Source organism: Oryctolagus cuniculus, chromosome 2 (genome assembly GCF_964237555.1).
Source record: "Oryctolagus cuniculus chromosome 2, mOryCun1.1, whole genome shotgun sequence".
Taxonomy (NCBI): domain Eukaryota; kingdom Metazoa; phylum Chordata; class Mammalia; order Lagomorpha; family Leporidae; genus Oryctolagus; species Oryctolagus cuniculus.
The window spans coordinates 111290063-111317577 of NC_091433.1; the positions used below are offsets into that span (position 1 = coordinate 111290063).

Consider the following 27515-nt stretch of genomic DNA (forward strand, 5'->3'; position numbering starts at 1 on the left):
AGAGAGTGGTGTGAGACAGAGAGAGATATTCAATCTGCTGATTGACTCCCTAGATGGCCACAATGGCCAGAGCTGGACCAGTCTGAAGCCAGGAGCCAGGATCTTCTTCCTGGTCGCCCATGTGGATACAGGGACCCAAGCACTTGGGCCATCTTCTGCTGCTTTCCCAGGCCATTAGCAGGGAGCTGGATCAGAAATAGAGCAGCCGGGACTGGAACCGGCACCCATTTGGGATGCTGGCATTGCAGCGGCAGCTTTACCTGCTATGCTACAATGCGACCACATAGAGAAGTCATCCTGGCACTAAATACTAGGGCTATATTTCATATGAAATTTTACTAGTCTCAAACTTACTTCCTAAGCCCTTTTATAAATGATACAGAATTTTAGCTGTTATTTTGCAGAAACATATTCATGTGGCTTAGACTTGTTAGGTACCCTCACACAAATTCTGAATTGAGATTTCTGAATTTGTTTTCTAGTATGTTTCTGTTCAAGATAGGGTGTTAAGCTTATTTTAGTTTCCCAGCTCTAGGACTCTGTCACTGTGCTTGGGGGTTCATTTCCTTTGGTTCTTGCCAGCCCTACTTAGGCTTCTGCCCATTGTGTCCCTACCAAGGCTGTGGCTTCTGGTTATAATGGTATAGACTCTGCTTCATGCTGCTGGTGCTGAAGCTTTTGACTGTAGGAAATTGGTTTTGGTTTCTTTTTAGGTACTGGTGTTTGTCCACTCCCGGAAGGAGACTGGAAAGACAGCCAGAGCCATCCGAGACATGTGCTTAGAGAAGGACACTCTGGGGCTGTTTCTCAGAGAGGGCTCAGCCTCCACGGAAGTCCTTAGGACAGAAGCTGAGCAGTGTAAGGTGAGGAGGGTCCGGCCTGGTTCTCTTATTTCTCCCTCTTAACTGGCTCCATCCGAGGTTAGTCCTGGCTCCTTTAAAACCGCTGCATCATTGCTGTTGTTTTACATTACTTAGGTGAACATTGATTGGATATGGTTACGTGGGATGGGGTATGAGGGACAGCATCATATGTGACACTATTTCCTTGGTCCTTGGGAGAGTCGCACAGGAAGACTCACCTCATTCTCTGTTCTTTCTTGCACAGAACCTGGAGCTGAAGGATCTTCTGCCCTATGGCTTTGCTATTCATCATGCAGGCATGACCAGAGTTGACCGAACACTCGTGGAGGATCTTTTTGCTGATAAACATATTCAGGTGAGGGCGAGCAAAGCTCTTGGGGAGCAGGTGATGCAGACTTTGTGCCCTAAGTCTGTTCCTGGTCCAGGTAGCCCATTCAGCAGGTTGTGCTGAGTACCATAAATAAAACTTCATGCCCCCTCTCCTAGCACTTTCCACACTGCCTCATAAGGTCAGGACCCTGTTTGTTCCCTCTTTCAGGGTATCTTGTATCTTAATGTTAGTCTTAAGTGATTAATGTAGGTCTGTACTTTTGACTCATGGGTACCTCTGGAACCTTGAAAAGTTAGTTCTTGAATAGATAAGAAACCCTTTCCTCTTGATTCTGGTGTCAGAAGGGTAAATCCTGACCCTACACCCCATCCTGCAGTCCTGGCCCCATCCCCACCAGTCCTGTTAAAAGCTCTGAAGCAAGTTTCCTGGAGAAACCAGGGGGACCAACCCTCTGGTGCCACATCTGTTTGCCTTAGTACTTTGCCTTGCTTTTGTAGGTTTTAGTTTCCACAGCAACTCTGGCTTGGGGTGTGAATCTTCCCGCACATACAGTCATCATCAAAGGAACCCAGGTGTACAGTCCAGAGAAGGGGCGCTGGACGGAACTTGGAGCACTGGACATTCTGCAGGTACTGAGCCTTTGAGTTTATCCTCAGTGGGGAGAAGTATCATGTGCTTGAATTGCCAGGATGCTGGAAGCGCAGCAGTTCAGAGGCCAAGTTCAGTGATGTAGAATCCCTGAATCAAAACCAGAAGAACTTTGTTTGTTCCTTAAAAAAGTTAATTTTATTTATTTGAAAGGCAGAGTGACAGAAAGAGGGAGACAGGGGAAGAGATCCTCCACCTACTGGTTCACTCCCTAAATGGCTGCGATGGCAGGGTGAAGCTGGGAGCCAGGACCTCCATCTGGCACTACCACAGGGGTAGCAGGGGCTGTGTACTTGGATCATCTTCCACTGCTTTCTCAGGCACATCATCTGGGAGCTGGATTGGAGGTAGAGCAGCTGAGACTCAAACTGGTGCTTCAGTATGGAATGCCAGCCCTTCAAATGGCAGCTTGACTCACTGCACCACAATGCCAGCCATAAGAGTTCTCTGTGTTTATTATTATTATTATTATTATTATTTTAAAGGAATAATTATTTATTTAAAAGGCACATTGACAGAGACCTTTCATTTGCTATTAAACTTTTCATGTGCCCTCAACAGCCAGGGCTTGTCAAGCTGCAGCCAGGAGCCAGGAACTCCCACTTTGGTCTCCCTTGTGGATGGCAGGGCCCAAGCACTTCAGCCACCATGGGTTGCCTCCCAGGTACACTAGCAGGAAGCTGGAATAGTGTGGAGTAGCTAGGACAGGAGTCAGCATTCTTTTTTTTTTTTTTTTTTTTTTTTTTTTTAGATTTATTTTTATTTTATTTATTTAAAAGAGTTACAGAGAGAGAGGCCTGCTATTCACTGGCTCACCCCCCAGATGGCCTCAATGGCTGGAGCTGAGCTGATCCGGAGCCAGGAGCCAGGAGCTTCTGGGTCTCCCACGTGGGTGCAGGGGCTAAAGCACTTGGGCCATCCTCCACTGCTTTTCCAGGTACATTAGCAGGGAGCTAGATCAGAAGTAGAGCAGATGGAACTTGAACCAGTGCCTGTATGGGATGCCAGTGCTACAGGCCAGGGTTTTAATTCACCGCGCCACAGCGCCTGCCCCCATGAGTCAGCATTCTGATAAGGGATGTGGCTGTTGTAGATGGTAGCTTAACCCACTGTGCCACAATGCCTCTCCTTTTTAAAGTTTTTATTTCATTGAGAGGTAGAGAGAGACAGAGCTCACATCCATTGTTCACTCCCCAGATGCCCACTGCAGCTCTTAACGAGAGCCACAGACTGGAGCTAGGAACTCAATCCAGGTTTCCGGTAGGCGTGGCAAGAAACCGATTACTTGAGCCACTGTGTGCTGCTTCCTGAGGTCTGCATTATCAGGAAGCTGGATCAGGAGTGAAGCCACATATCCAACCTGGGCGTTCCAGTGTGGGATGTGGGCGTCTTAACAGCTAGGGCAAGCATCTTCAGCACCCCCACGCCACCCCTTAGTTTTAATTTATTTAATTGTGAGACACTAAAACAGAATCTGTCTTGCTTTAGCATTCTTGGTTCTTGTCTCTGACGTAGATGCTGGGACGTGCTGGACGACCCCAGTATGACACCAAGGGTGAAGGCATACTCATCACGTCTCATGGCGAGCTGCAGTACTACCTGTCCCTCCTCAATCAGCAGCTTCCTATCGAGAGTCAGATGGTGTCAAAGCTGCCGGATATGCTCAATGCAGAGATCGTGCTGGGAAATGTCCAGAATGCAAAGGTAGGAGAGAGCCCTTGGTGCTTCATAAGTGCCTCAGGGAGACTGCGGCGCTGGGGTGCGATGTGCGTCATCATGTGCTTCAGGGCAGCAGTATCCAGGGCCTTCCACTGCCTGCCCCAGTGTCAGCTTCTCAGGTTTGTGACAGATAGTTCTCTTGTTACCAAGAGCTTAGAAAGGACTCTTGTCATTTAATAGTGACGTATTCTAAGTGTTCAGAAAATGCTGTACAGCTTCGTAGTTGGGAATCTCTAAGCGATCCATGGGAGTGTTTCATCTGGACATCAGGAGTTGTCTGTGGTAAGAACCGCAAGCTGTCTCTTACAGGATGCAGTGAACTGGCTGGGCTACGCCTACCTGTACATCCGAATGCTCCGATCCCCTACTCTCTATGGCATCTCTCATGATGACCTTAAGGGAGATCCCCTGCTGGACCAGCGCCGACTGGATCTGGTTCACACTGCTGCCTTGATGCTGGACAAAAACAACCTGGTCAAGTATGATAAGAAGACAGGCAACTTCCAGGTGAGTCGGGTGAGGGTTTTGAGAAGAAGGTCTCAGCAAAAGATGCAGGGTTTTCACATGCCCTCTCTGAGTTCTGCCTGGCAATGATGGGATTGGATTGTAATCTTTGAAACTAGGGATTTCTAAAATATGGCTTCTTTTCCCATAACTTGAGTTAGGTAGATAATTCAGCTGTCTGGTTTGTATGACATCACTTCAATATAGGTCAGTTTATCATGCCGTCTTCATGTTCCTGGGCCAGGCACTTATACTGCCATGAGTTCATCCAGTTGTCCAATTAGAACAGTTACCTTTAAAACACTAACCTGCTGTCCACAGTTGGAGCTTGGAGTTCATTAATCATTGGTGTTTGATCAAGTCTCCCTTGTCTCCAGGTGACAGAACTGGGCCGGATAGCCAGCCACTATTACATTACCAATGATACAGTGCAGACCTACAACCAGTTGCTAAAACCTACCCTGAGTGAGATTGAACTTTTCAGAGTCTTCTCATTGTCTTCAGAGTTCAAGAACATCACCGTGCGAGAGGTGAGCCTGTGCAGCGTGCTGGAATGGGGAGTTGGGATTCACTGACAAGGCGCTTGGTTTCTCTCCTTGGCCACTTGGCTGTTCCTTGACCAATTTGCTCCTTGTGGTAGGAGGAGAAGCTGGAGCTTCAGAAGTTGTTGGAGAGGGTGCCCATTCCTGTAAAGGAAAGCATTGAGGAGCCCAGTGCCAAGGTGAGCCCATCTGCTCTTTGCTTGGGATAAGGATCAGGATATAAGGATCAGTTTGCATAATCTTCCAAAAGTTGAACCTTGAATTTGAGCTTGTGTCTGGTAACCGACTCAGTTCTCCCAGTTTTTGCATCTTTCTCACATTTTTATATGTAGTAACAGTTATTTCTTGTCTGTACATCAAGAGCTGTAGAAGATCTGACCTGGCATGGAGCCAGAGCAGAAAGGTAATTTGCTGCCATGGCTTATTTGTGATTGGCCTCCTGCTGGCCTCTTTGCTTCTTTCCAGATCAATGTGCTTCTCCAAGCCTTCATCTCACAGCTGAAGCTGGAGGGCTTTGCTCTGATGGCTGACATGGTGTATGTTACCCAGGTAAGGGCAGAGTTGTGCTGAGGCTGTGAGAAGGGGGCAAACATTCTCAGTCATTTGTGTGCTGTGGGTGTTGTGGGGAAAGGAAGCCCGGCGCTAGTGAGTTAGAAGGAATGCTTTGCTCTGCCTGGATTGACTAGTTGGTTAATGCATATGTGGTATAGCTACTCTGTTGTACTGCTCCTGAACACGTGGGACAGGTTAGGCTCTCAGAGGGAACGCTAGGAGACTGCATCTGCCTTCAGAAAGAGGGCAGTCCATAGGACACAATGTCCACTTCCAACAGAGAAGGGATTTGCCACTGCAGCTGCAGAGCTCTTACATCAAACAATTTTCTTAGCTATCCTTTGTCTTCACCATTAAGGGTAGGTCACCAGTTCCTTCACTTACGTTGGAATCCTAAATGCTAAGTAAGTCAGAAGCCTTAAAATCATGCAGTGCATGTTAGATTAAGATGTGCTGTGACTTTGAGCTGCACTTTCCTAACTGGTCTGCATTCAACAAGCATCTACCTTCTAGAAAGGAGAAAGCAGTGACTCCACAGGGGCGAGTTTCTGGGCTGGTATGAGTGATTGCATCAGAGCTGAAGGCGGTTAAACCATGGGTAGAGTAGCTTCACAAGGCCCAGGGATGATGGAGACATAACTGGGAATCTTCTTTCCCCAGTCGGCTGGCCGGTTGATGCGGGCGATTTTTGAAATTGTCCTGAACCGAGGTTGGGCACAGCTTACGGACAAGACTTTGAACCTCTGCAAGATGATTGACAAGCGCATGTAAGGGCCCAGCAAGCCTGAGGCTGATCACTGTAGGGGTCCCAGACTGAATGCATTGGAGTGCATCTGATCTCTAGTCCTGATACTTACAGGGTGACGTGAACCCGGGTGAAAGTTAAGGAGAAGGAAAGCCCTCTGGGGGGCTGGGTGTAGTGGGGACAGCAGTCACTGTTGACTCTCAGGTCTCACTGCTGTCACAGTTTCCAGTGTCTTTCTCTGATGAGAAAGTATCTTGTGAGGTTGGGGCTAACCTGTTGGAAATGACAATGAGGGCAATTTGCTACGGTCCTACAGAGGGGACCAACAACTTTGTCGCCTTCCTGGGCAGGTGGCAGTCGATGTGTCCTCTGCGCCAGTTCCGGAAACTCCCTGAGGAAGTAGTGAAGAAGATTGAGAAGAAAAACTTTCCCTTTGAGCGTCTGTATGATCTGAATCATAATGAGATAGGTGTGTGAGAAGCTCTCATCCTCTGGTCCTCACAGCCCGGGCTTCTTTCTTAGCCTTCACTCTCCAGTTCCTGGGGCTTGTGCCAATGACCTGTGTTCATTTCCCACATCCCCTTGAACTATAGGCCAGCTCTTGGTCTTGGGCTCCACAGAGTAAAGGGGGTGAGCCTACCCTTTTCCCACAGTGGTCTTCAGCCTAGTTTATAGATAGGCTAGTATGGCTGGGTTGCAGCCCTTATTTCTCATTTCTTCCTAGGTGAGCTTATCCGCATGCCGAAGATGGGGAAGACTATCCACAAATACGTCCACCTGTTTCCCAAACTGGAGTTGTCAGTGCACTTGCAGCCCATCACACGTTCCACCCTGAAAGTGGAGCTGACTATCACACCAGATTTCCAGTGGGATGAAAAAGTAAGGCTTTGCTGGGAGGTGGGGAGGGGGAGGGACAGGGGCAGGGAGATGGTGAGGGAGCTGGACCCGAGGTGCTGAGGTCCCACCAGGCTCAAGTCCTTTTACCTGTTTGTGCTGGCAGGTCCACGGTTCATCAGAGGCATTCTGGATTCTGGTGGAGGATGTGGACAGTGAGGTGATCCTGCATCATGAGTATTTTCTACTCAAGGCCAAGTATGCCCAGGACGAGCATCTCATTACGTTCTTCGTGCCTGTCTTTGAACCGCTGCCCCCTCAGTACTTCATCCGGGTGGTGTCTGACCGCTGGCTCTGTGAGTGTCCCCTAGGAACAGGCCCTCTGAGGACAAGAGGAGGTCTTGGACTTTGTGCCAGGCTTGCCCTTTTTTGAGAGTGATGTTTGTGCTGTCAAGGGTTTCTGCGTTCACAGGGGTGCTGGAGGGCTGTTGGGGGAAGACAGAATGCTTACTCTCCTTGCTGTTTCTTTCTGGCAGCTTGTGAGACGCAGCTGCCTGTGTCCTTCAGGCACCTGATCCTGCCAGAGAAGTACCCTCCTCCCACCGAGCTGTTGGACCTGCAGCCCTTGCCCGTGTCTGCTCTCAGAAACAGTGCCTTTGAGAGCCTTTACCAGGATAAATTTCCCTTCTTCAATCCCATCCAGACCCAAGGTGAGTGTTCTCATTCCCAGATAGTGGGTCCCCTTGGAGGCCTTTTTTCTTTTTTTTTTTTAATTAAAAAAATTACTTGAGTGATAGAGAAACAGTTAGCATCTACTGGTTCACACCCAGATGCTTCCAACAGGTGGGGCTAGGCCAGGGTTGAAGGCAGGAGCTGAGAGCACAATACAGGCCTCCCCTGTAGGGTACAGGAATCCAGGTACTGGAGTCAGCAGCTTGGAGTTGATCCCAGGCACTCCGGTGTGGGATGTGGGCATATTATCCTGTAGGCTAAGCCCCCACTCCCCTCAGAGGCATTTGAAGAGTACCTGGAAGCAGTGTGTTCTGCAGCAGGTAGGGAACCAGGTGTTCAAGTTCTTGGTAGACTTGGCAACCCAGCAGCCTGTCAGGGACCACTAGGACCCTCTGTTTCCTGAAAACTCCTTGGCCCCTGTTGGATTTGCATTGCCACTCTGCATGGAGACTGAGGTGAGAGGAGCAAGGCCTTTCCATGTGTACTGTCATTTCTTAGGCTCAGGGTGTTAGATCCTGCCCCTGATGTTCAAGCACTGCACTAGGGCATGGGGCGTTGATGGAGGCTTCCTCTATCATTATGAGTAACAGTGCGTTCACACAGCATGCACTGTGCTCTGAGTACTTGGCTGAGTACAGCACCATTGTTTTCTCTGTTAGTCCTTCTACTTGTCCTTTGAGGGGTTTACCATCTGAGCTTCTGCCATTGGGGTCCCATTTTATAAATGAGGAAATATGCATGAACAGGTACCCCGAATAAACCAGCTAATACATAATGCAACTTTGAAAGGCAGAGTCATAGAGAGGCAGAGAGAGAGAAAGAGGTGTTCCATCTGCCGGTTCACTCCCCAGAAAGCCACAATGGCTGAAGCTGGGCCAATCCGAAGTCAGGAGCCAGGAGCTTCTGGATCTCCTATGTGGGTGCAGGGGCCAAGGACTTGGGCCATCTTCCACTGCTGTCCCAGGCCATAGCAGAGAGTTGGATCAGAGGTGGAACAACCAGGACTTGAACTGGCACCCACATGGGATGCTAGCACTTCAGGCGGCAACTTCACCTACTATGCCACAGTGCCCAGTCCCATATTTTTTCTTTCTTTTTTTAAAGATTTTTTTGTTTATTTGAAAGACAGAGTTACAGAGAGGCAGAAGCAGAGAGAGAGAGAGGTCTTCCATCCAGTGGTTCACTCCCCAAATGCCTGCAATGGTTGGAGCTGGGTCGCTCCAAAGCCAGGATCCAGGAACTTCCTCCAGGTCTCCCACGTGGGTACAGGGGCCCAGGGACTTGGGCCATCTTCCACTGCTTTCCCAGGGCATAGGAGAGAGCTGAATGGGAAGTGGAGCAGCGGGGACTCAAACCAGCGCCCACATGGGATGTCAGCACTGCAGGCAATGGCTTTACCTGCTATGCCACAGTGCCAGCCCCTTAATTTAGTCTTGATGCCAGGGCATAGTCTTCCCTTCCATGTTAGACTATTTGCAGGAAATGCAGGAAAGTATTGAAGGCACAGAAGAAGCTAGCCCATTCCCTTTATTCTGCATCCTAGTCCCTGAGAAGCAAAGAAAGATGCTTGGCTTCTTTTTGCTTTGGTTGTCCCACAAATCTCCGGGGGCCTTGAAGGTTTCAGAGGACACAGCAGGCTGAGCCCGCCTTGGAGGCGCCTGCGCCATCAGCCCTTTGCACCCCACAGCTGACTGACCTCGTCCCAGTCTGTCTCCTCTCCCGCTACTCACACTACTTCTCTGTCGATCTCCAGTGTTTAACACTGTGTACAACAGTGACGACAACGTGTTTGTGGGGGCCCCCACGGGCAGTGGGAAGACCATCTGTGCGGAGTTTGCCATCCTGCGGATGCTGCTGCAGAACTCGGAGGGGCGCTGCGTCTACATTACCCCCATGGAGGCCCTGGCAGAACAGGTGTGTGGTGGGGTGCCCTGGCGGGTGCACTTCCCCAGAAGCCATGTTGTCCTGTTCCACACCATGGTTTCTAGCCCTCATATAATTAGGGTGATTTCCAGAGTTTACATTCTAAAGAGAGCCTGCCCCGCACTTCAAGGCTGGTCTGGGGTAGGAGAGCTGCATGAGCGCTGCAGAGCAAGTCTCTCTGCTTAGCTTCAGGCGTACTTTGTAATACGTTGGAAGACGCCTGGTGTGACCTAATGTTCTTCTGGCCTCCTGCATCCTGCTCTCCAGGTGTACATGGACTGGTATGAGAAGTTTCAGGACAGGCTCAACAAGAAAGTGGTGCTGCTGACAGGGGAGACCAGCACGGACCTGAAGCTGCTGGGCAAAGGCAACATCATCATCAGCACCCCTGAGAAATGGGACATCCTCTCCCGGCGGTGGAAGCAGCGCAAGAACGTCCAGAACATCCACCTCTTCGTGGTGGACGAGGTCCACCTGATCGGGGGAGAGAATGGGGTAGGCCCGGGCCTCGCGCTACGGGCGGGGCTGGGACTGACGGGATGCACTGGGCCCTGTGTTTGTATCCGAGGCTGGAGACTCAGGATTCTGCCTGCTGCCTCATTCCAAACGGCTGATGTGAGATTTCTTTGTAGAGCTCTCGGAAACCAACATGGCGTAGTGAATGTCAGCTCCTGTGGAGAAGGCGGGAGGCGGGAGAGCCCCTAGTTAGGAGGAAGACTTAGGAGGTCACTTTGAGGCTGTTGGGTGATGTACTGAGGGGCACTAGGGGCAGAGTTTGGGGAACCTGGGTCTGGAGTGACACTCCTCCCTCTTTTCCAGCCTGTCTTAGAAGTTATCTGCTCCCGTATGCGCTACATCTCCTCCCAGATCGAGCGGCCTATTCGCATTGTGGCACTTAGCTCCTCGCTCTCCAATGCTAAGGATGTGGCCCACTGGCTGGGCTGCAGTGCCACCTCCACCTTCAACTTCCACCCTAACGTGCGCCCTGTGCCGTTGGAGCTGCACATCCAGGTAGGACCCACTGTCCCCATCCTCCGTGGCCTCAGACACCCCAGCTTACCCAGGTTTGGGAGCCTGTGTGTGTTGTTTCTTCCTTGGTCTCCAGGGCTTCAACATCAGCCACACACAGACTCGCCTGCTGTCCATGGCCAAGCCTGTGTACCACGCTATCACCAAGCACTCCCCCAAGAAGCCTGTCATTGTCTTTGTCCCATCACGCAAGCAGACCCGCCTCACTGCAATCGACATCCTCACCACATGTGCAGCAGACATCCAACGGCAGAGGTGGGCCCGGGCCTGGGGGAGGGTGAGGGTGAGGGTGAGGGAAGTTGGCCCACCCTGAAGGGTGCTCTGTTGATAAGGGTCGGCGGTAGCCCCATCAGATTTGGGGCTAGGGCTGCTTGGCTGGTAGCTATCTGCCTCAGAACCGAGCCACTCTGAGCTGAGTCAGTGCTTACGTCACTCAGGTTTTTGCACTGCACGGAGAAGGATCTGATCCCATACCTGGAGAAGCTAAGTGACAGCACACTCAAGGAAACACTGCTAAACGGGGTGGGCTACCTGCATGAAGGGCTCAGCCCCATGGAGCGACGCTTGGTGGAACAGCTCTTCAGTTCAGGTAAAAAAAAAAAACACCTCATGGTGTGGAGTGAGATCGTGTCCAAGGCTCCTACCAATTGGCATGTGTCAGACTTCAGGGTGTGGGTGATGTTTTCCCACAGCACACTCGTTTTTGAAGTACTGTTGGGATTATTCCATCACCTTATTTGATCCTCTCAAGAACCTTGTGGTATAGGGGGTACAAATATCCCTACTCTTTAGATGAGGAAACAGGCACATCTAAGGTGTTAAAGTCTAAGACTTTCAGCACTACATGGTTTTCCATGGATACCTGACTCCCTAAGGTGGGTGGATCTCAGACATTAATATGCAGTAGAGCTCTGATTGTCCCTTCAGCGGTCTCTTGGTCACTGTCCCTTGTTTACCTATGGCGTTTCAGAGTGGTGCCACTTTGATACTGCCTGGTGGACCTGCAGTGGCCCTGCCAGAATCACTGTCCCTCTTCCACACTTGAGCCTGTCTAGCTTGGGGCATGCTCATGGTTAGTTCGATTTTGCTTCCTTTTGCTGAGCTAGCCTGTGGCTGAGTTGGTGTTAGTACTTGCCACTGACGGGGCCAGTCCTTGCCACTGTAGTATAAGCCTTGCTTTCCCTAGCCTTTGGATTCTGTTCCAGGATAGCCTCATTTCCTCTGGGATGGTCCTTGGAGCAAGGCAGCAGTAGCAGGGTTACCTTTCATGTAGCGCTGTTAGGTCTCTGAGTCATGTCAGACCTCAATCCCCACCAGCCTAGCTCTGAGTTCTGAAACAGCTGCCTGTGCATGAGACAGAGATCCTGATTTGTCCAGAGAGCCCTGCCTTGAGTCTTCTTTTCCCTCTGCTGCTCAGGGGCTATCCAGGTGGTGGTGGCTTCTCGGAGTCTCTGCTGGGGCATGAGTGTGGCTGCCCACCTGGTGATCATCATGGACACCCAGTACTACAATGGCAAGATCCATGCGTGAGTATGGTTGGGCTCTGCATTAACAAACTTCCCTCCTGAAGTGAACTTAGTCTGCAGACGCAGAAATGAAGATACTATGAAGAAAAAGTATAAGGGAAATAAATACGCAGCTGAAATTCTACCGCAGCCATGTGCTGTGAGGATTTTGTCTTGGAACTAGTTGCACATTTGGTTTTTAGTTATTTTCATATTTCAGCGTGTGGGAGAACCAGGAAGTTAGAGCCATGTATTAGCTTTATGCATTTGATTAGCTGTGTCTTACCTGAGAGAATCTGCTTATGAAGGAAGTTAATTTTTTTTTAAGATTTATTTATTTACTTAAGAAGCAGAGTTACAGATAGAGAGGTCTTCTATCTGCTGGTTTACTCCCCAAATGGCCACAAGGGCTGGAGCTGGGCCTATCTGAAGTCAGGAGCTTCTTCGGGGTCTCCCACATGGGTGCAGGGGCCCAAGCACTTGGGCCATCTCTCACTGCTTTACCAGACCATTAGTAGGGAGCTGGATCAGAAATGCAGTAGCCAGGACTTGAACCGGCACCCATTTGGGATGCTGGTGCCACAGGCAGAGGCTTAACCCACAATGCCACAGCACTGACCCCAGGAAGTTAATTTTATTTAACAGTTTTGGAGGTTCACAGACCAAGATTGGGCATCTCCTTTGGTCTGGCATCTGATGGGCATGAAGGGTGTACAGAGGAAGGTTTACAACTTTGGGGATTAAACATCTGTGTGAGTTGGATAGGCAGATCTTACTCAGAGCATAGCAAGCCAGGAGGAATGCTACAGGTTATGTTGTTAATCTGTTTTATAGGTTAGGAAGACTTCATAGACTTGGTCATGCCCACACCCTGTGTAGTGGCAAGTAGAAAGTCCAGTCTTTCTTAGAAAATGAATAATTTAATCTTTTCCTTAAGATACAGATTATTTTATTTTATGGCTTCATTTTTAATGCCTGAATCTGCTGCTAGGTTTGGGTTTAAGTCAGGTAGCTTGATAACTCAGAAAGTACACAGCTATTGTGTTTGGAAACCTTGACTTGCACATTTGATCCTTCAGTGGGGAAATATTTTGCTTCTTTTTTTTTTTTTTTTTTTTTTTTAAGATTTCTTTTGAAAGGTGGAGTTACAGAGAGGGAAAGACAGATCTTCCATCCACTAGTTCATTCCCCAAGTGGCTACAGTGGTTAGATCTGAGCTGATCCAAAGCGGAGCTTCTTCCAGGTCTCCCAAGTGGGTGCCGGGGCCCAAGCACTTGGGCCATCTGCAGCTGCTTTCCCAGGCACATTAGCAGAGAGCTGGATTGGAAGTGGAGTAGCTGGGACTCAAACCGGTGCCCATTTGGGATGCCGACGCTGCAGGCAGCAACCTTACCTGTTACGCCACAGTGCCAGCCCCATATTTTGCTTTTTGACATTAGATAGGTTTGTAGCTTTGGTTCAAGCAACAAATACATGACCCTTACACTTAAAAACTGAAATATCAAATGAAACTAATTTCATCCATAAAAAGTTCATAAAGAGTCTTGCTATATTTGACCACATGTCCCCATGTTTGCACTTTGATGTGGAAGGCAGGCAGGCTTCTGAGGAGTCCCCCTGGTGATGCATCTCTTGCTCTCCCCATCACAGCTACGTGGATTACCCCATATATGACGTGCTTCAGATGGTGGGCCACGCCAACCGCCCTCTGCAGGACGATGAGGGCCGCTGTGTTATCATGTGTCAGGGCTCCAAAAAGGTCAGTGCTGGCCTGGGTGACACCACCTTCACATGGATTCTCTCATAAGCCACTAAGCCACATGGAGCTCCGCTGCCTTTTAATTTGCTATTGCTGTTGCCACTCTCTGTTGAAGTCTTTGCCCACTGGATGGCGCCATCTTTCCTCACACACTGCTTACTGTTCTGCCCATGTGACTTAGTGTGTCCCGTTCCTGCTGTAGATTATAGCCAGCAATGCCACATTTTGGACATGTTTCTCTTGTTTTTTTTTTTTTTATTACTCGTGTGTCTACAAAGAAGCATTCTCTACTGACTTGCCTGAGGCCCTTCTCTGTGACCATGTTGTCAGTGACTTCATTACTACGTCCCCTCCCCCAATCCAGGATTTCTTCAAGAAGTTCTTGTACGAGCCATTGCCAGTGGAGTCTCACCTGGACCACTGTATGCACGACCACTTCAATGCGGAGATTGTCACTAAGACCATCGAGAACAAGCAGGACGCTGTGGACTACCTCACCTGGACCTTCCTGTACCGCCGCATGACGCAGAACCCCAATTACTACAACCTGCAGGGTCAGTGGAGCCTGGGTCAGACGCATGCTGTGCTGGTTTTCCCAGCCCTGCTGGGCTTCTCCTGAGCCTCCCACCTTGCCTCTGACCTGCACAGGCATCTCCCATCGTCACTTGTCCGACCACTTGTCAGAACTGGTGGAACAGACCCTGAGCGACCTGGAGCAGTCCAAGTGCATCAGCATCGAGGATGAGATGGACGTGGCGCCGCTGAACCTGGGCATGATCGCCGCCTACTACTATATCAACTACACCACCATTGGTGAGGGGCCTTGGCTGCTTGGGTCTGAGTCTGTGGGAGCCTTCTCCTGCCAGAGGGTTTGGAGCCTGCTGGGAGAAGAGATGTCAGGGCTCTCTGTATGTCACAAGGGTGGTGTCTCAGGAGAGCGCAGCCCTGGCAGGAAACCCTCTCTCCCTGCCCCTTTTCTGCCTGCTTTTGTCTTTTCCAAAATTTCCTCTTTCTCTGTCAGAGCTCTTCAGTATGTCCCTGAATGCCAAGACCAAGGTGCGAGGGCTTATCGAGATCATCTCCAATGCAGCAGAGTATGAGAACATTCCCATCCGGCACCACGAGGACAACCTCCTGCGGCAGGTGAGGACGTCGGCTTTAGGAGAGCACCTTTGCAAGTCAGACTTGGCCGGTGTGCTCAGACCACATGGCATCCGTGCTACCAGCACCCCTCTCTATGGCCCCCCACCTCTGTACGTCACTCCCACACGACTCTATCCACCATCTTCCTCCCACGTACTTTTGGGTATTGGGAGTTTGCGGGCCCGGGCCACGTGATGCTTTTGGCCTGAGCTGGTCTCACATAGGGTCATCTGTTCATCAGCAGCTATTTTTTTTCCTTCTCGTTTTCTAGTTGGCTCAGAAGGTTCCCCACAAGCTGAATAATCCCAAGTTCAATGATCCCCACGTCAAGACCAACCTGCTTCTGCAGGCTCACCTGTCGCGCATGCAGCTGAGTGCTGAGCTGCAGTCAGACACAGAGGAAATCCTCAGTAAGGTAGAGTGTGGGTGTGGAGTGGAGGCCTAGGAAGCTTGGGGCCAGCCCTGCCTGCTCTCACCATCCTGTCCCCATTCAGGCTATCAGGCTCATCCAGGCCTGTGTGGACGTCCTCTCCAGCAATGGGTGGCTCAGCCCTGCTCTGGCAGCCATGGAACTGGCCCAGATGGTCACCCAGGCCATGTGGTCCAAGGACTCTTACCTGAAGCAGCTGCCGCACTTCACCTCAGAGCATATCAAACGTTGCACAGACAAGGTGACTGGGTGGGGGACCAAGATCCGAGTGTGCTGGACTGGGGTGGTTGCAGGGGTGAGTCCTAGTCGGGGAGACTTCTAGATCTGACCCTCTAGGGGTGTCCGTGTTGAGGTGCTTGAGGAGCTTCCAGCAGCACTGCTTTAGATGATGTCCTAGCAGGGGAAGTCAGTGAGCAGCTCCGTGGGTCCTTGCCCTTTGCTCTTGGTCTGCATTCTCTTCTCTGACTTCTGAATACCCCATGCAGGGCGTGGAGAGTGTTTTCGACATCATGGAGATGGAGGATGAAGAACGAAATGCATTGCTTCAGCTGACTGACAGCCAGATCGCTGATGTGGCCCGCTTTTGCAACCGCTACCCTAACATTGAGCTGTCTTACGAAGTGGTGGATAAGGACAGCATCCGCAGGTGAGCCAGAGGGCCAGGCGGCCTGCCCGGGGTCCCTGCTGGGCAGAGCATGACCGTGTGCCTTGCTGATGTGCTGCCCACTTCTCCCCGTCCCCCCCCAACAGTGGCGGACCAGTTGTGGTGCTGGTGCAGCTGGAGCGAGAGGAGGAAGTCACGGGCCCTGTTATCGCACCTCTCTTCCCACAGGTATGTCCTGGCAGCTGGCTTCCCCAGGTGTTGACTTGAGGCCCTATCCACTGGCTACCTGGGGATGAGGGTGCAGTGCACTGGGGGATAGGAATTCAAAGTGATAGTGAACTTACAGGCTCAGAATTAATCTTGGAGCCATGAGTTGTTTTCTTTATTTTCCTACATACCTTTAAATAATTCAGATGATTGACCGTGTTCCACACATCAGTTGTGCTGTGTTGTCAGTCTGTATGGTATGTGTGTATTCATTTGTCTAAATGTTTTTAGGACACTTGGGGCTTTTCTAGTTGGTATTTCTTTCATACTCTGTTTCACTCTGTGTAGAGACAGAGCTTCCTGCCACTGCTTCGCCCTAAACGCTCACCAAGGGCTGATACTGAGCTGGGCTGACATGGGAGCATGATTCAGGTCTCCCCTGTGGGTGGCAGGAACTGAATCACTTGGGCCATCGCCTTTGCCCCCGCCTCTCCCCACCGTGTATTACTTGTGTGTATTAGCAGGAAGCTGGAGTCAGGAACTGGAGCCCAGAACAAGTTCAGCAGGCTCTGAGGAAAGAGTGTTTTACACTGGGAGACTTAGGCTTTATGACTGGAGTGGCCAGTAGAGAGGCAAGGCTTCACTGAAATGAGCCCTCTGCAGGGCCTGCTTTGGCTCCTCGGCTGCAGGCCCACCCCCATGGCAGGGAGTTTTCTCATCAGGAACATAGCCTTGTACTTAAACTCCCTGAGGAACTCGAAGCTGCCAGCACCTAGACTGTATCTGTAACAGTACAGTCAGTGGCAAGCGCTAAATAGAAGTACCTTGGGACAAGGGCCAACCAATGAGTTGTTCCACCGCCCAAAAATTAGGGGGGCAGGGGGCGGGGGCAGGCACACGCCTAGCAGTTAAGATGCCTGCATCCCATATTGGAGGGCCTGAGTTCAGGTCTTGGCTCTGCTCCTGATTCTGGCTTCCTGCCAATGCACATCCTGGGAAGCAGCAGTGGGCCTGGTAGTGGGGTCATGGAGACCTGGATTGAGTCCCCAGTCCCAGGCATTTGGGGAGTGAGCCAGTGCATAGGAACTCTTATTTCTCTGCCTGTCAAATAAATAAATAAAAAATGTTTCACTGGGTCCATTTGAGACATGTAGTTCCAAAATCTTAGGTATATCAAATTGTATTTCAGGAAGAAAGAAATTTGGAAAGCTTTGTCTGGTTTTTGTTATTCTGCTTTTGTAACCGTTCTCACGGTCAGCTGTAGCCATCAAGTTTTGTAAGTTCTTGGTTTTTGGTCCCTGCAGAAACGTGAAGAGGGCTGGTGGGTAGTGATCGGAGATGCCAAGTCCAACAGCCTCATCTCCATCAAGAGGCTGACCCTGCAGCAGAAGGCCAAGGTGAGTGCACTGGCCCAGCGTTTGTCCTCAGGCAGGGCAGGGTGAGAACTCCTCCCCTGGGTCCATGGCATCTGATTTCTGCCTGCTCTCTCTAGGTGAAGCTGGACTTCGTGGCCCCCGCCACTGGGGCCCACAACTACACCTTGTACTTCATGAGTGACGCTTACATGGGCTGTGACCAGGAGTACAAATTCAGTGTGGATGTGAAAGAAGCCGAGACAGACAGCGACTCGGATTGAATCCCGAGGCGTCAAGGATAGTTGAACATGAACTAGGAACCCAGTTGTAGGGATCTTGGCCATGGAGATCAGATCTGTGGGCCTGGCACCGGTTCAGCCCACCCCCCCTTTTTCCTTTCACGAGCTCACAGTCCACACTGTGGACCTGGTGTCTGCAGGTGTCACGTGAAGCATAAACCGTGTACAGCGTTTGTAGGCATGTTCCTCACAGTTTGTCAGACGTTCTAATAAAATGACTTGGAGAAACCATTTGTCTTCGTATTAGTCCGTTCAGAAGATTCTTCTTCCAGCCTGAGGCCTTGCCACAGACATTTGTTATGTCAGCTACTGAACTTGCTTATAATCAGGCCCTTTGGGAACAAAACTGGGACTGTCACTTGTGCCCATCTCAGCCTGGAGGCAGCACAGAAGGGAGATGTGACCCATTCTTGGTAAACTGACTGTAATCTACATCTTTAGATTTTCTAAATTCCTACCTTCTGTTCTTTATGAATAACTGCACAAAACCAAAGATGATTCTGAAGGGCAATTTCCCTAGGGTCCAAAGACCTCTTTCTACAAAATATTAAGAAGCCCAAAGAACCTTTAGGTTATGCCTCTTGGTATTTATTAAGAATAAAAACACCTTAAATTAAAATAACTGGGGCTGGCGCTGTGGGCTAGCCCGTAATGCTGCCTCCTGCAGTGTCAGCATCCCATTTGGGTGCCAGTTCGAGATCCAGCTGCTCCGCTTCCGATCCAGCTCTCTGCTATGGCCTGGGAAAGCAGTCTAAGACAGCCCAAGTGCTTGGGCCCCTGCACCCACATGGGAGACCTGGAAGAAGCTCCTGGTTCCTGGCTTCAGATTGGCCCAGCTCCGGCTGTTGCAGCTATTTGGGAGTGAACCAGTGGATAGAACATCTCTCTCTGCCTCTGCCTCTGCTGCTTTGTAACTCTGCCTTTCAAATAAAAAAAGCCAAAAAAAAAAAAAAAATTTGAAATAACTATTATTTCACTCATTAGAAGTTAACTTCATTTTAAAATAATATGTTAGCTTTAAAGATGGACTTATTTATTCATTTATTTAAAAGAGCAACAAAGAGGGAGACAGAGATCTTCCATCATTCTCCAAATGGCTGCAAGAGCCAGGGCTGGGACAGGCCAAAGCCAGGAGCCCGGAACTTATCCTGGTCTTCTACATGGGTGGCAGGGTCATCTGCTGTCTTCCCAGGCGCATTTGCAGGAAGCTGGATCAGAAGTGGAGTAGCTGGGACTTGAACCTGCACTCTAACCTGAGATGCTGGCATTGAAGAGGTGACTTAGTGTCACAAAATTAGCCACTATGTTTTATTTTAAAATGACTTTCAAAACAAACCCAGGGAAAAGTGCGGAATGTATGGTTTTGCAAATCTCTAAGGTCTGGCTTAATGACCATTGGAGTCTGAACTGGTTCTACAATCTTCTATGTGGTTTGAGGTGAAGCAAGCTGGCTTCACAAAGACATAGAGCTGGAAAAGGGAGGAGTTGTTTTGTTTTGTTTTTGAAGATTTATTTATTTGAAAGAGTTACACAGAGAGAGAAGGAGAGAGGTCTTCCATCTGATGGTTTACTCCCCAACTGGCCACAGTGGCCGGAGCTGCACCAATCTGGAGCCAGGCGACAGAAGCCTTCTCCAGGTCTCCAACGTGGGTGCAGGGGCCCAAGGAGTTGGGCCATCTTTCACTGCTCTCCCAGGCCATAGCAGAGAGCTGGATCGGAAGTGGAGCAGACAGGTCTCAAACTGGCGCCCACATGGGATGCCGGCGCTTCAGGCCTGGGCGTTAACCTGCTGAGCCACAGTGCTGGCCCTGGAAGGAGTTTTAAAAAAGCCTGTTCAGAGCCGGCGCTGCGGCTCACTAGGCTAATCCTCTGCCTTGCAGCGCCGGCACACCAGGTTCTAGTCCCAGTCGGGGCACCGGATTCTGTCCCGGTTGACTCTCTTCCAGTCCAGCTCTCTGCTGTGGCCAGGGAGTGCAGTGGAGGATGGCCCAAGTGCTTGGGCCCTGCACCCCATGGGAGACCAGGAGAAGTACCTGGCTCCTGCCATCAGATCAGCGTGGTACGCCGGCTGCAGCGGCCATTGGAGGGTGAACCAACGGCAAAAGGAAGACCTTTCTCTCTGTCTCTCTCTCTCTCACTGACCACTCTGCCTGTCAAAAAAATAAAAAAAGCCTGTTCAGATAATTATGGCTATTCTTTTGATACTACATTAATATTCTTCAAGTAGTAACTTTATTTAGTCAGAGTTACACAGAGGAGAGGCAGAGAGAGAGAGAAAATGTTCTCTCAGGCCTTAGCAGAGAGCTGGATTGGAAGAGGAGCAGCTGGGACTCGAACCGGCACCCATGTGGGATGCTGGCACTTCAGGCCAGTGCATTAACCCACTGCGCCACAGCACCAGCCCTCAAGGTAGTAGTTTCTTAAAAGCAATGTAGAATCTGAAACTTCACCCATTCTTTTTGTTTGTTTTTAAAGATCTATTTACTTGAGAGGCAGAGAGAAGAGCAGAGACAAAGATGTTCCATCTGCTGGTTCACTTTCAAGATGGCCACAAAAGCCCAGAGTGGGCCAGGCTGAAGCCAGGAGGTTTATTGTGGTCTCCCACGTGGGTTCAGGGATCTGAGCATTTTGGCCATCTTCCACTGCTTTCCCGGGCGCGTTAACAGGGAGCTGGATCAGAAGTGGAGCTGGTGGATTCGAACTGGAGCTTATATGGGGTGCCAGTATTGCAGGCAGTGGCTTAACCTGCTATGCCACAAAACCAGCCCCACCTGGCTTCTATTCAGTTCTGTTAAACCTGACTTTACTCTTTTTTTTTTTTTTTTTAATAGATTTATTTGAAAGGCAGTCTTTAGGAGGGAAAGAGATCTTCTATCCATTGGTTCACTCCACTGCAACAGCTGGGGCTGGGCCAGGCCAAAGCAAGGAGCCTGAAACTCCATCCAGGTCTCACATGGATGGCAGGGGCCCAAGCAGTTAGGCCATCTTCCCCTGCTTCCCCAGGTGCATTAGTCAGGAGCTGGGTAAGCAGCAGAACAGCCAGGACTAGAACTGACACCTACCCGAGATGCTGGTGTTGCTCGCTATGGCTTAACCTGCTATACCATGATGCTGGCCCTGTTTACACTATGAGTGAATTTTACCCATGAATTGTAATGTCGTGCATTGGTCATTTGGAAAATGTTGGATCATTGAAATACATACTTCTATGAAATGTGTATACATTTCACCATCAATAAAGCTCATGGTAGAAATGCAAGTTTTCAGAAATGCAAATTTTTGCTTGAGAGCTTTTATCAGTTATTTACTGGGAAGTAAAAGGTTTATTCCATTAATTTTTCAGAAAATGGTTAGCCAAATAGCCAAGTCTAAATACTGTAATTTGGGGCTGGTGCTGTGGCATAGTGGTTAAGGCCACTGTCTGCAGTGCCGGCATCCCATATGGGCTCTGTGGCTCACTTGGCTAATCTTCCTCCTGTGGCGCCGGCACCCTGGGTTCTAGTCCCTGTTGAGGTACTGGATTCTGTCCTGGTTGCTCCTCTTCCAGTCCAGCTCTCTGCTGTGGCCCGGGAGTGCAGTGGAGGATGGCCCAAGTGCTTGGGCCCTGCACCCGCATGGGAGACCGGGAGGCTTTGGATTGGTGTAGCGCCAGCTGTAGCAGCCATTTGGGGAGTGAACCAACGGAAGGAAGACTTTTCTCTCTGTCTCTCACTGTCTATAAATCTCTCTCCTCTTTCTGTCTAACTCTGTCTGGAAAAAAAAATTTTCCTTTAACATTGGTTGAACTTATTTTTAAGATTTTATCTGGGGTCAGCGCTGTACCACAGTGGGTTAAGCTGCCATCTGAAGTGCCAGCATCCCATATAGGGGCCAGTTCAAGTCCTGGTTGCTCCACTTCCCATCTAGCTATCTGCTGTGGCCTAGGAAAACAGGAGAAGATAGCCCATGTCCTTGGGCCCCTGCACCCACGAGGCTCAGAGGAAGCTCCTGGCCGGCCCAGCAAAGGCCATTGTGGGCATTTGGGGAGTGAACCATCAGATGGAAGACTTCTCTAGCTCTTTCTGCCTCTGCCTCTAACTCTGTAGATCAGGGCCAGCGTTGTAGCACAGTAGGTCAAGCTTTAGCCTGCAAGCCGGCATCCATGTGAACTCCAGTTCAAGTTCTGGCTGCTTCACTTCCAATGCAGCTCCCTGCTAATGCGCCTGGGAAAGCAGTAGATGGCCCATGTGCTTGGGCCCCTGCATCCAGGTAGGAGACCTGGAACAAGCTTCTGGCCCTTGGTTGCAGCCTGGCCCAGCTCCAGTCATTGCAGTCATTTGGGGAGTGAACAGAGAAAGGAAGACCTTTCTTTCTGTCTCTCCCTCTTGAACAAATGAATAAATCTTAAAAAACAAACAAAACCAAAAACTGGGCCTCAAACCACCGCTCGTATGTGATGCCAGTGTTGCGGGCGGTAGCCTGACCTGCTGTGCCACAATGCTGGCCCCTAGTAGAATGTCTTAAATACAGAAATTTACCCAGAAACTGGGAAGGCAGAACCTATTTCAGACAAGGAATTACCACAGAACTTTTTTTTAAGATTTATTTATTTATTTATTTGAAAGAGTTAGGCAGAGAGACAGAGAGGTCTTCTATCTGCTGGTTCACTCACCAATTGGCCGTAACGGCCAGAGGTGAACTGATCTGAAGCCAGGAGCTTCTTTTTTTTTTGACAGGCAGAGTTAGACAGTGAGAGAGACAGACAGAAAGGTCTTCCTTCCACTGGTTCACCCCCAAATGGCCGCTAAGGCCGGCGTGCTGCACCGATTCAAAGCCAGGAGCCAGGTGCTTCCTCCTGGTCTCCCAAGCACTTGGGCCATCCTCCACTACCTTCCCGGGCCACAGCGGAGAGCTGGACTGGAAGAAGAGCAACCAGGACAGAATCCAGTGCACCGACCAGGACTAGAACCCGGTGTGCCAGCACCACAGGTGGAGGATTAGCCTAGTGAGTCACGGTGCTGGCGTCAGGAGCTTCTTGTAGGTCTTCCCCACGGGTGCAGGGGCCCAAGGACTTGGACCATCTTCCACTGCTTTCCCAGGCCATAGCCGAGAGCTGGATCGGAAGCAGAGCAGCCGGGTCTCGAACCGGCGCCCATATGGGATGTCAGCACTGCAAGTGGTGGCTTTACCTGCTCTGCCACAGTGCCAGCCACTACCACGGAATTTTTTAAATTGTGACTGTTCTTATAAAATAAGACTTTGGACTCAAATGTATTATTTTTGTAAAGTTTACAGTTTTGGAAAGGTCTGAGACACACTCTCCCTTCTACATATATATGAGGGAACTTCAAAAAGTTCATGGAAAATGGAATTAAAAGATGTTTATTTTGGTGCAAAAATTTTTTTGAAACCCATGATCTTTTCACAATATACAATCTCTGGGAACTTTCTGACATACCCTTGTATACACACACACACACAAACAGTACACTCCCCACCCACCCAAATTTAACACTGTCCCAAAGCAAGCAAACTCTGAGTTAACAAAAATGGACTGGCATTCTGTAGCTCTTTACTGAGGGCCTCGTGTCAAAGGAGGGGAAAAGCCAGCCACCCTGTGGCTCCATGCCTCTTTTTGAGTCTGCAGAGAAGCCAGCCAAGTTGAATCAAGGTCAAGGATGCTCCTCCAGGCCCTCCTGGGACTGGCAAAGTCTCAGCACACTTTCTCAGGAACTGTGATGCCGAAGTCAAGGCAGCTCAGAGGCCTTCAGGCTGCTGGTACTTCCAGAAGGCCACCTCCCCATCATCACTGCAGGAAGCCAGGAGCCCCCGCTCCTTGGGGTTCCAGGCCACGCAGTTGACATCCTGGGAATGGGCCTGGCGCAAATGGGCCGTCAGGGAGAAGGTGGGCTGCTGCGGGTCCGAGCTGGGATCCTCCTCAAACACTCGGATGGCATCGTCCCCACAAGCTGTAGCCAGGGCCCCGGTCAGCTGACACCTGGGAGAAATGTGCCATCAGGAGGTGTGCAGACTGCTCTTCCCTCCCCAGTCTGGCAAACTGGGCGAGAGAGAGATCTGTTCTACAGTCCCTGCCTGTTCTCTTCCCAGCTGCAGGCCTCAGCTCAGTCTTACCGGGGAGTGTCCCAAAGACAGAGCCACGAGCAGCACCTCCCTCGGTCTGCAGATGCCTCCATACGCCTTCCAGTTATAACTAACCTAAAAACCCCAAGCAGCTCTGAAGAGCACACTTCTCATTGAGCATAAGTGGTTTCCCATGCTTTGAAGTCTTTTTTAACTGATAGAACAGGCTACTGAGTTTTACCATTATTTGCTTAAGTCCACTTTTTTTGCAACATACTCGTATGCGTTACTCCAAACTGTTTGCTAATACTAATTATGCTTGGACGCCTATGAACTTTTTCCTTTGTTTAGCATTAATTCTTAGGCCTCCCTCTCAGGGCCAGAACTGTCTTCTGCCTAACTCTCCCTCTGTGTTTCCAAACCGTAACAACCCCAACCACCGATCCACAGATTCAGTCCTGCTCTCTGGACGGACTGGCACTGCGTGAATCCCGGGGCTGGTGCTGCCCTCAGAGCCTGCGCTCCTAACCAGGGCTCCTGGGTCTAAGGCTGAGTCCTGCCCCTGGGACTCGCAGGCCGGCCGGCTCTAGCATGGTGGACAGGGGGCCTCATCTACAGAAACAGGGCGGCTCTTCTCTTGTGCCCCGCTGGTAGCAGGACAGAGGGTCACGATGTCTCTCAAATCCCTGCTTTACCAGGAGTGGGGTGGGGATGGAGGTCTTACCAGGCAATGTCGTAAATGGCCCTGGAGTGGAAGCCAGACAAAGTGCAGACACACTTCCAGCTGGGGGCAGAGCCGCTGCACACCAGCCCTGCAAGACAGACCGGTTCTGAGCCCGAGGCCTCGGCGGAGGAGCTGCGCACCGCAGACTTCAGGCCATCCTGAGTCGCCGTGCCCATCCCTGTCGCCATCCTCACCGACCCGCAGCACACACTGTGGCCACACGGGTCCTCCTGGAGCAGAACTCCAAGAAGGAAATACTCCCGTCCTGCCGCAGACTATCGCGTACCCACCTAGCAGCTTGCCTTCGAAGGCCACGCAACCAGCTGAGCCAACCCACCCGACTCCTCCTCAAATCCTTCCCATCCTATGACCCCTTGTTCACGCAGCTTTCCCCAGCTCCTCTGAGTGTTCTATCTGGAGCCCTCTCCTGGCACACGCTCCTTTTACTCCAACGTGCCACCATCAGGCATGTGTCCCAGCAGACCACACGCCTCTCGTGTCTCCTGTAGCTCCGCTACTGGACCCGCACCTTGTTCATTGCCTGGTAGATACTGGCGCCAGATGCGCACAGTTCGGTCATCACTGCAGGACGCCAGGCGCTGGCCGCTGGGGTCAAAGGCCAAGCTCCACACAGTAGACTCATGGCCCTCCAGGGTGGCGCAGCACACCCAGTCATCCTCTTCCTCCCGGTAGAGCTTCACTGTGTCGTCGTAGCTGGCAGAGGCTAACAGCTGGGGGGAAGGAGGGGAGAGACCCAGCACTCGCCTGTGTGGCCCAGGAAGTGCCTGTGTGCCGGGTAGCACAGTCCCAGGGCTCAGACCAGGGTCTTCTGGTCACAGAGACCCCGTACTGACAGCCTGAGGCTGAGGAGCAGAAAAAGGCTGGGCGCCCACCTTCTCCCCAGGGTCCCCGCCCACCAGGAGCCCATGCTGGGCAACGGTTACCTCCTGACTTGGGTGCCAAACCACGTGCTTGACATCCTGTGTATGGGAGTTGAGGACACTGACACATTCATACTCATCCTCTTCGTCCACTGTGGGAGACAAAAGGAAGGGAAGCCGGAAGCCCACCGTGGAACGGCTGTCAGCTGGGTCCCGACTCCTGCAGGGACCCGGGACTCACCTTCCCAGACCCACACACTCTTGTCTCGGCTGCAGGTGGCCAGGAGGTTGCCAGATGGGGCCCAAGCCACTGACTTGACCTCGTTTTCATGGCCCTCAAGAGTGGTTACACACTGCAAAGGGAGGAGGGTTGAGAAGGGTTGGCTGAGGTTCCTAAACTCGCCCTAAGGAGCAAGGTCCCCTCCAGCATGCTTACCTCAAAGTCATCCTGGTTCTTCTTCCAAATGCAGGTGGTAGCATCAAAGCTGGCAGAGGCCAGGTAGTTCCCACAGGGAGACCAGGCCACCTTCCGCACGGTGCGCTGGTGGCCTTCAGAAAGGACAGACTTGCAGACCCAGCTGTCACCTAAGAGCAGAGGACAGGATAGGCTCTGGAGCTGGGGTCATCAGGAGGCGCGGGGGCATCACCAATGCCATCTGACAATGGGGCTAGGAGCGGGGCCAAGTTGTAGGGATAAGGCTCCATCAGTCTATTTAACAACATGCTCTTTTTCTTTCTTCTTGTTAAAGAGGCTTATTTACTTATTTGAAAATCAGAGCAGGGGCTGGCGCTGTAGAGTAGCAGGTAAAGCCACGGCCTGCAGTGCCAGCATCCCCTATGAGCACTGGTTCGAGTCCTGGCTGGTCCTCTTCCGATCCAGCTCTCTGCTGTGGCCTAGGAAAGCAGTAGAAGATGGCCCAAGTCCTTGGGCCCCTGCACCTGCATGGGGACCTGGAAGGAGCTGCTGGCGCCGGATTGGTCCAGCTCTGGCTGTTGCGGCCAATTGGGAGTGAACCAGCAGAAGGAAGACCTCTCTCTCTCTCTGCCTCTGCTTCTCTATAACTCTGCCTTTCAAATAAATAAATCTTAAAAAAAGAAAACCAAAGCAACTCTTCAAATGTCCACAACAGCCAGGGCTAGGTCCGGCACTCCATCCTGGTCTCCAAGCACTTGGGCCATCATCCGCTGCCTTCCCAGGAACATCAGCAGGGAGCTGGACTAGCAGGAGCAGCTGGGACTCCAGCCGGGGCTCATAAGGGAGGCCGGTGTTAGCTGCGGCTTAACCTGCTGCACCACAACGCCCACCCTAAACAAGCTTCTTCAAAGAGTAACTGAATCTGCTTCCCACGGAGTCACCACCCTGATTGACAACTGACAATGGCTCCCAAATGCCCTCGGGATAAAAGGCAAAGTTCACCTAGCGGGTGCCAGGGTTCCCGCGAGCTACTTTCCCGCCACCCCGTCTCCACATCTTGCTGCCTCCGCAACTGTTACCATTCCGCAAGAGTTCCAGCCTGTCTGTCGGCGTTTCGCGTCCAGCACTTGCTGCCTCCTTTGCACGAAAAACCCTTCTAAGGGTGCCTAACGCCTGACTCGGAGGTCGCCCATCCCGCGGTCTGTAATTCGTTCGGGGTCGGCCTCGTCGGTGCGCGCTCGGCGCAGGTCGCACAGGCAGGCCAGCCTTACCTTCGGTGGCCCAGATGCGGATTCTACGGTCGCCACCGCACGAGGCCAGCAGAGTCCCTGCAGGGTTCCAGGCCAGGAACCAGCAGCGGGAGTCCGGGTGCGCCGAGACACGGCTCAGCAGCACCAGAGAATCCTTCATGGCGACAGGGCGCAGGGTGAGGAGGAGGTGGGCAGTCAGCCGCGCTGACCGCTGCTACAGGCGCGCGAGCCTCCGCGACGCCCACTCCAGCGCCCGCAGTCACCCACAGGTCCAGCTTCCGGCCGGGGGCCGGGGCCCTACCAGGAACTACAGCGCCCGCTGCGCGGCTGCATGGCCCTCTGGGAGTTGTAGTCGCTCTCCTCACCCCTATCCCCGGAAACCATCGGGGGACCGCCCCGAACTACCAGTCCCATGAGGCCCTGCGCACAGAGCCGGCGGCGCGCCCGGGCCGTGACGCGCG

At 51.3% G+C, this 27515-nt stretch overlaps 2 protein-coding genes across 2 annotated transcripts in view; one reads left to right on the forward strand and one right to left on the reverse strand.

Moving 5' to 3' along the window:
* Window positions 1–17958, forward strand: part of SNRNP200 (small nuclear ribonucleoprotein U5 subunit 200) — a 31500-nt gene extending 13542 nt beyond the window's left edge. The window contains exons 17-45 of the mRNA XM_008253830.4: window positions 714–863; window positions 1108–1218; window positions 1692–1823; window positions 3358–3546; window positions 3871–4068; window positions 4443–4595; window positions 4706–4786; window positions 5073–5156; window positions 5820–5926; window positions 6255–6373; window positions 6629–6783; window positions 6905–7094; window positions 7275–7448; window positions 9224–9384; window positions 9661–9888; window positions 10213–10404; window positions 10499–10677; window positions 10860–11011; window positions 11840–11948; window positions 13578–13686; window positions 14051–14240; window positions 14335–14499; window positions 14708–14829; window positions 15101–15244; window positions 15324–15500; window positions 15745–15905; window positions 16010–16091; window positions 17375–17467; window positions 17563–17958. Coding sequence (XP_008252052.2) covers window positions 714–863; window positions 1108–1218; window positions 1692–1823; window positions 3358–3546; window positions 3871–4068; window positions 4443–4595; window positions 4706–4786; window positions 5073–5156; window positions 5820–5926; window positions 6255–6373; window positions 6629–6783; window positions 6905–7094; window positions 7275–7448; window positions 9224–9384; window positions 9661–9888; window positions 10213–10404; window positions 10499–10677; window positions 10860–11011; window positions 11840–11948; window positions 13578–13686; window positions 14051–14240; window positions 14335–14499; window positions 14708–14829; window positions 15101–15244; window positions 15324–15500; window positions 15745–15905; window positions 16010–16091; window positions 17375–17467; window positions 17563–17706 — 4251 coding nt within the window. The 3' untranslated portion in view covers window positions 17707–17958. The remainder of the gene's footprint in view (window positions 1–713; window positions 864–1107; window positions 1219–1691; window positions 1824–3357; window positions 3547–3870; window positions 4069–4442; window positions 4596–4705; window positions 4787–5072; window positions 5157–5819; window positions 5927–6254; window positions 6374–6628; window positions 6784–6904; window positions 7095–7274; window positions 7449–9223; window positions 9385–9660; window positions 9889–10212; window positions 10405–10498; window positions 10678–10859; window positions 11012–11839; window positions 11949–13577; window positions 13687–14050; window positions 14241–14334; window positions 14500–14707; window positions 14830–15100; window positions 15245–15323; window positions 15501–15744; window positions 15906–16009; window positions 16092–17374; window positions 17468–17562) is intronic.
* Window positions 17959–23069: 5111 nt separating this feature from the next.
* Window positions 23070–27388, reverse strand: CIAO1 (cytosolic iron-sulfur assembly component 1). Its single transcript, XM_002710031.5, has 7 exons — window positions 27076–27388; window positions 25826–25974; window positions 25631–25742; window positions 25453–25541; window positions 25038–25239; window positions 24509–24596; window positions 23070–23701 (listed from the first exon to the last, which is right to left on the reverse strand). Exons 1-7 carry the CDS (start codon window positions 27212–27214, stop codon window positions 23461–23463), a joined length of 1020 nt encoding a protein of 339 aa, XP_002710077.1. The 5' UTR covers window positions 27215–27388; the 3' UTR covers window positions 23070–23460.
* Between the last annotated feature and the right edge of the window lie 127 nt (window positions 27389–27515).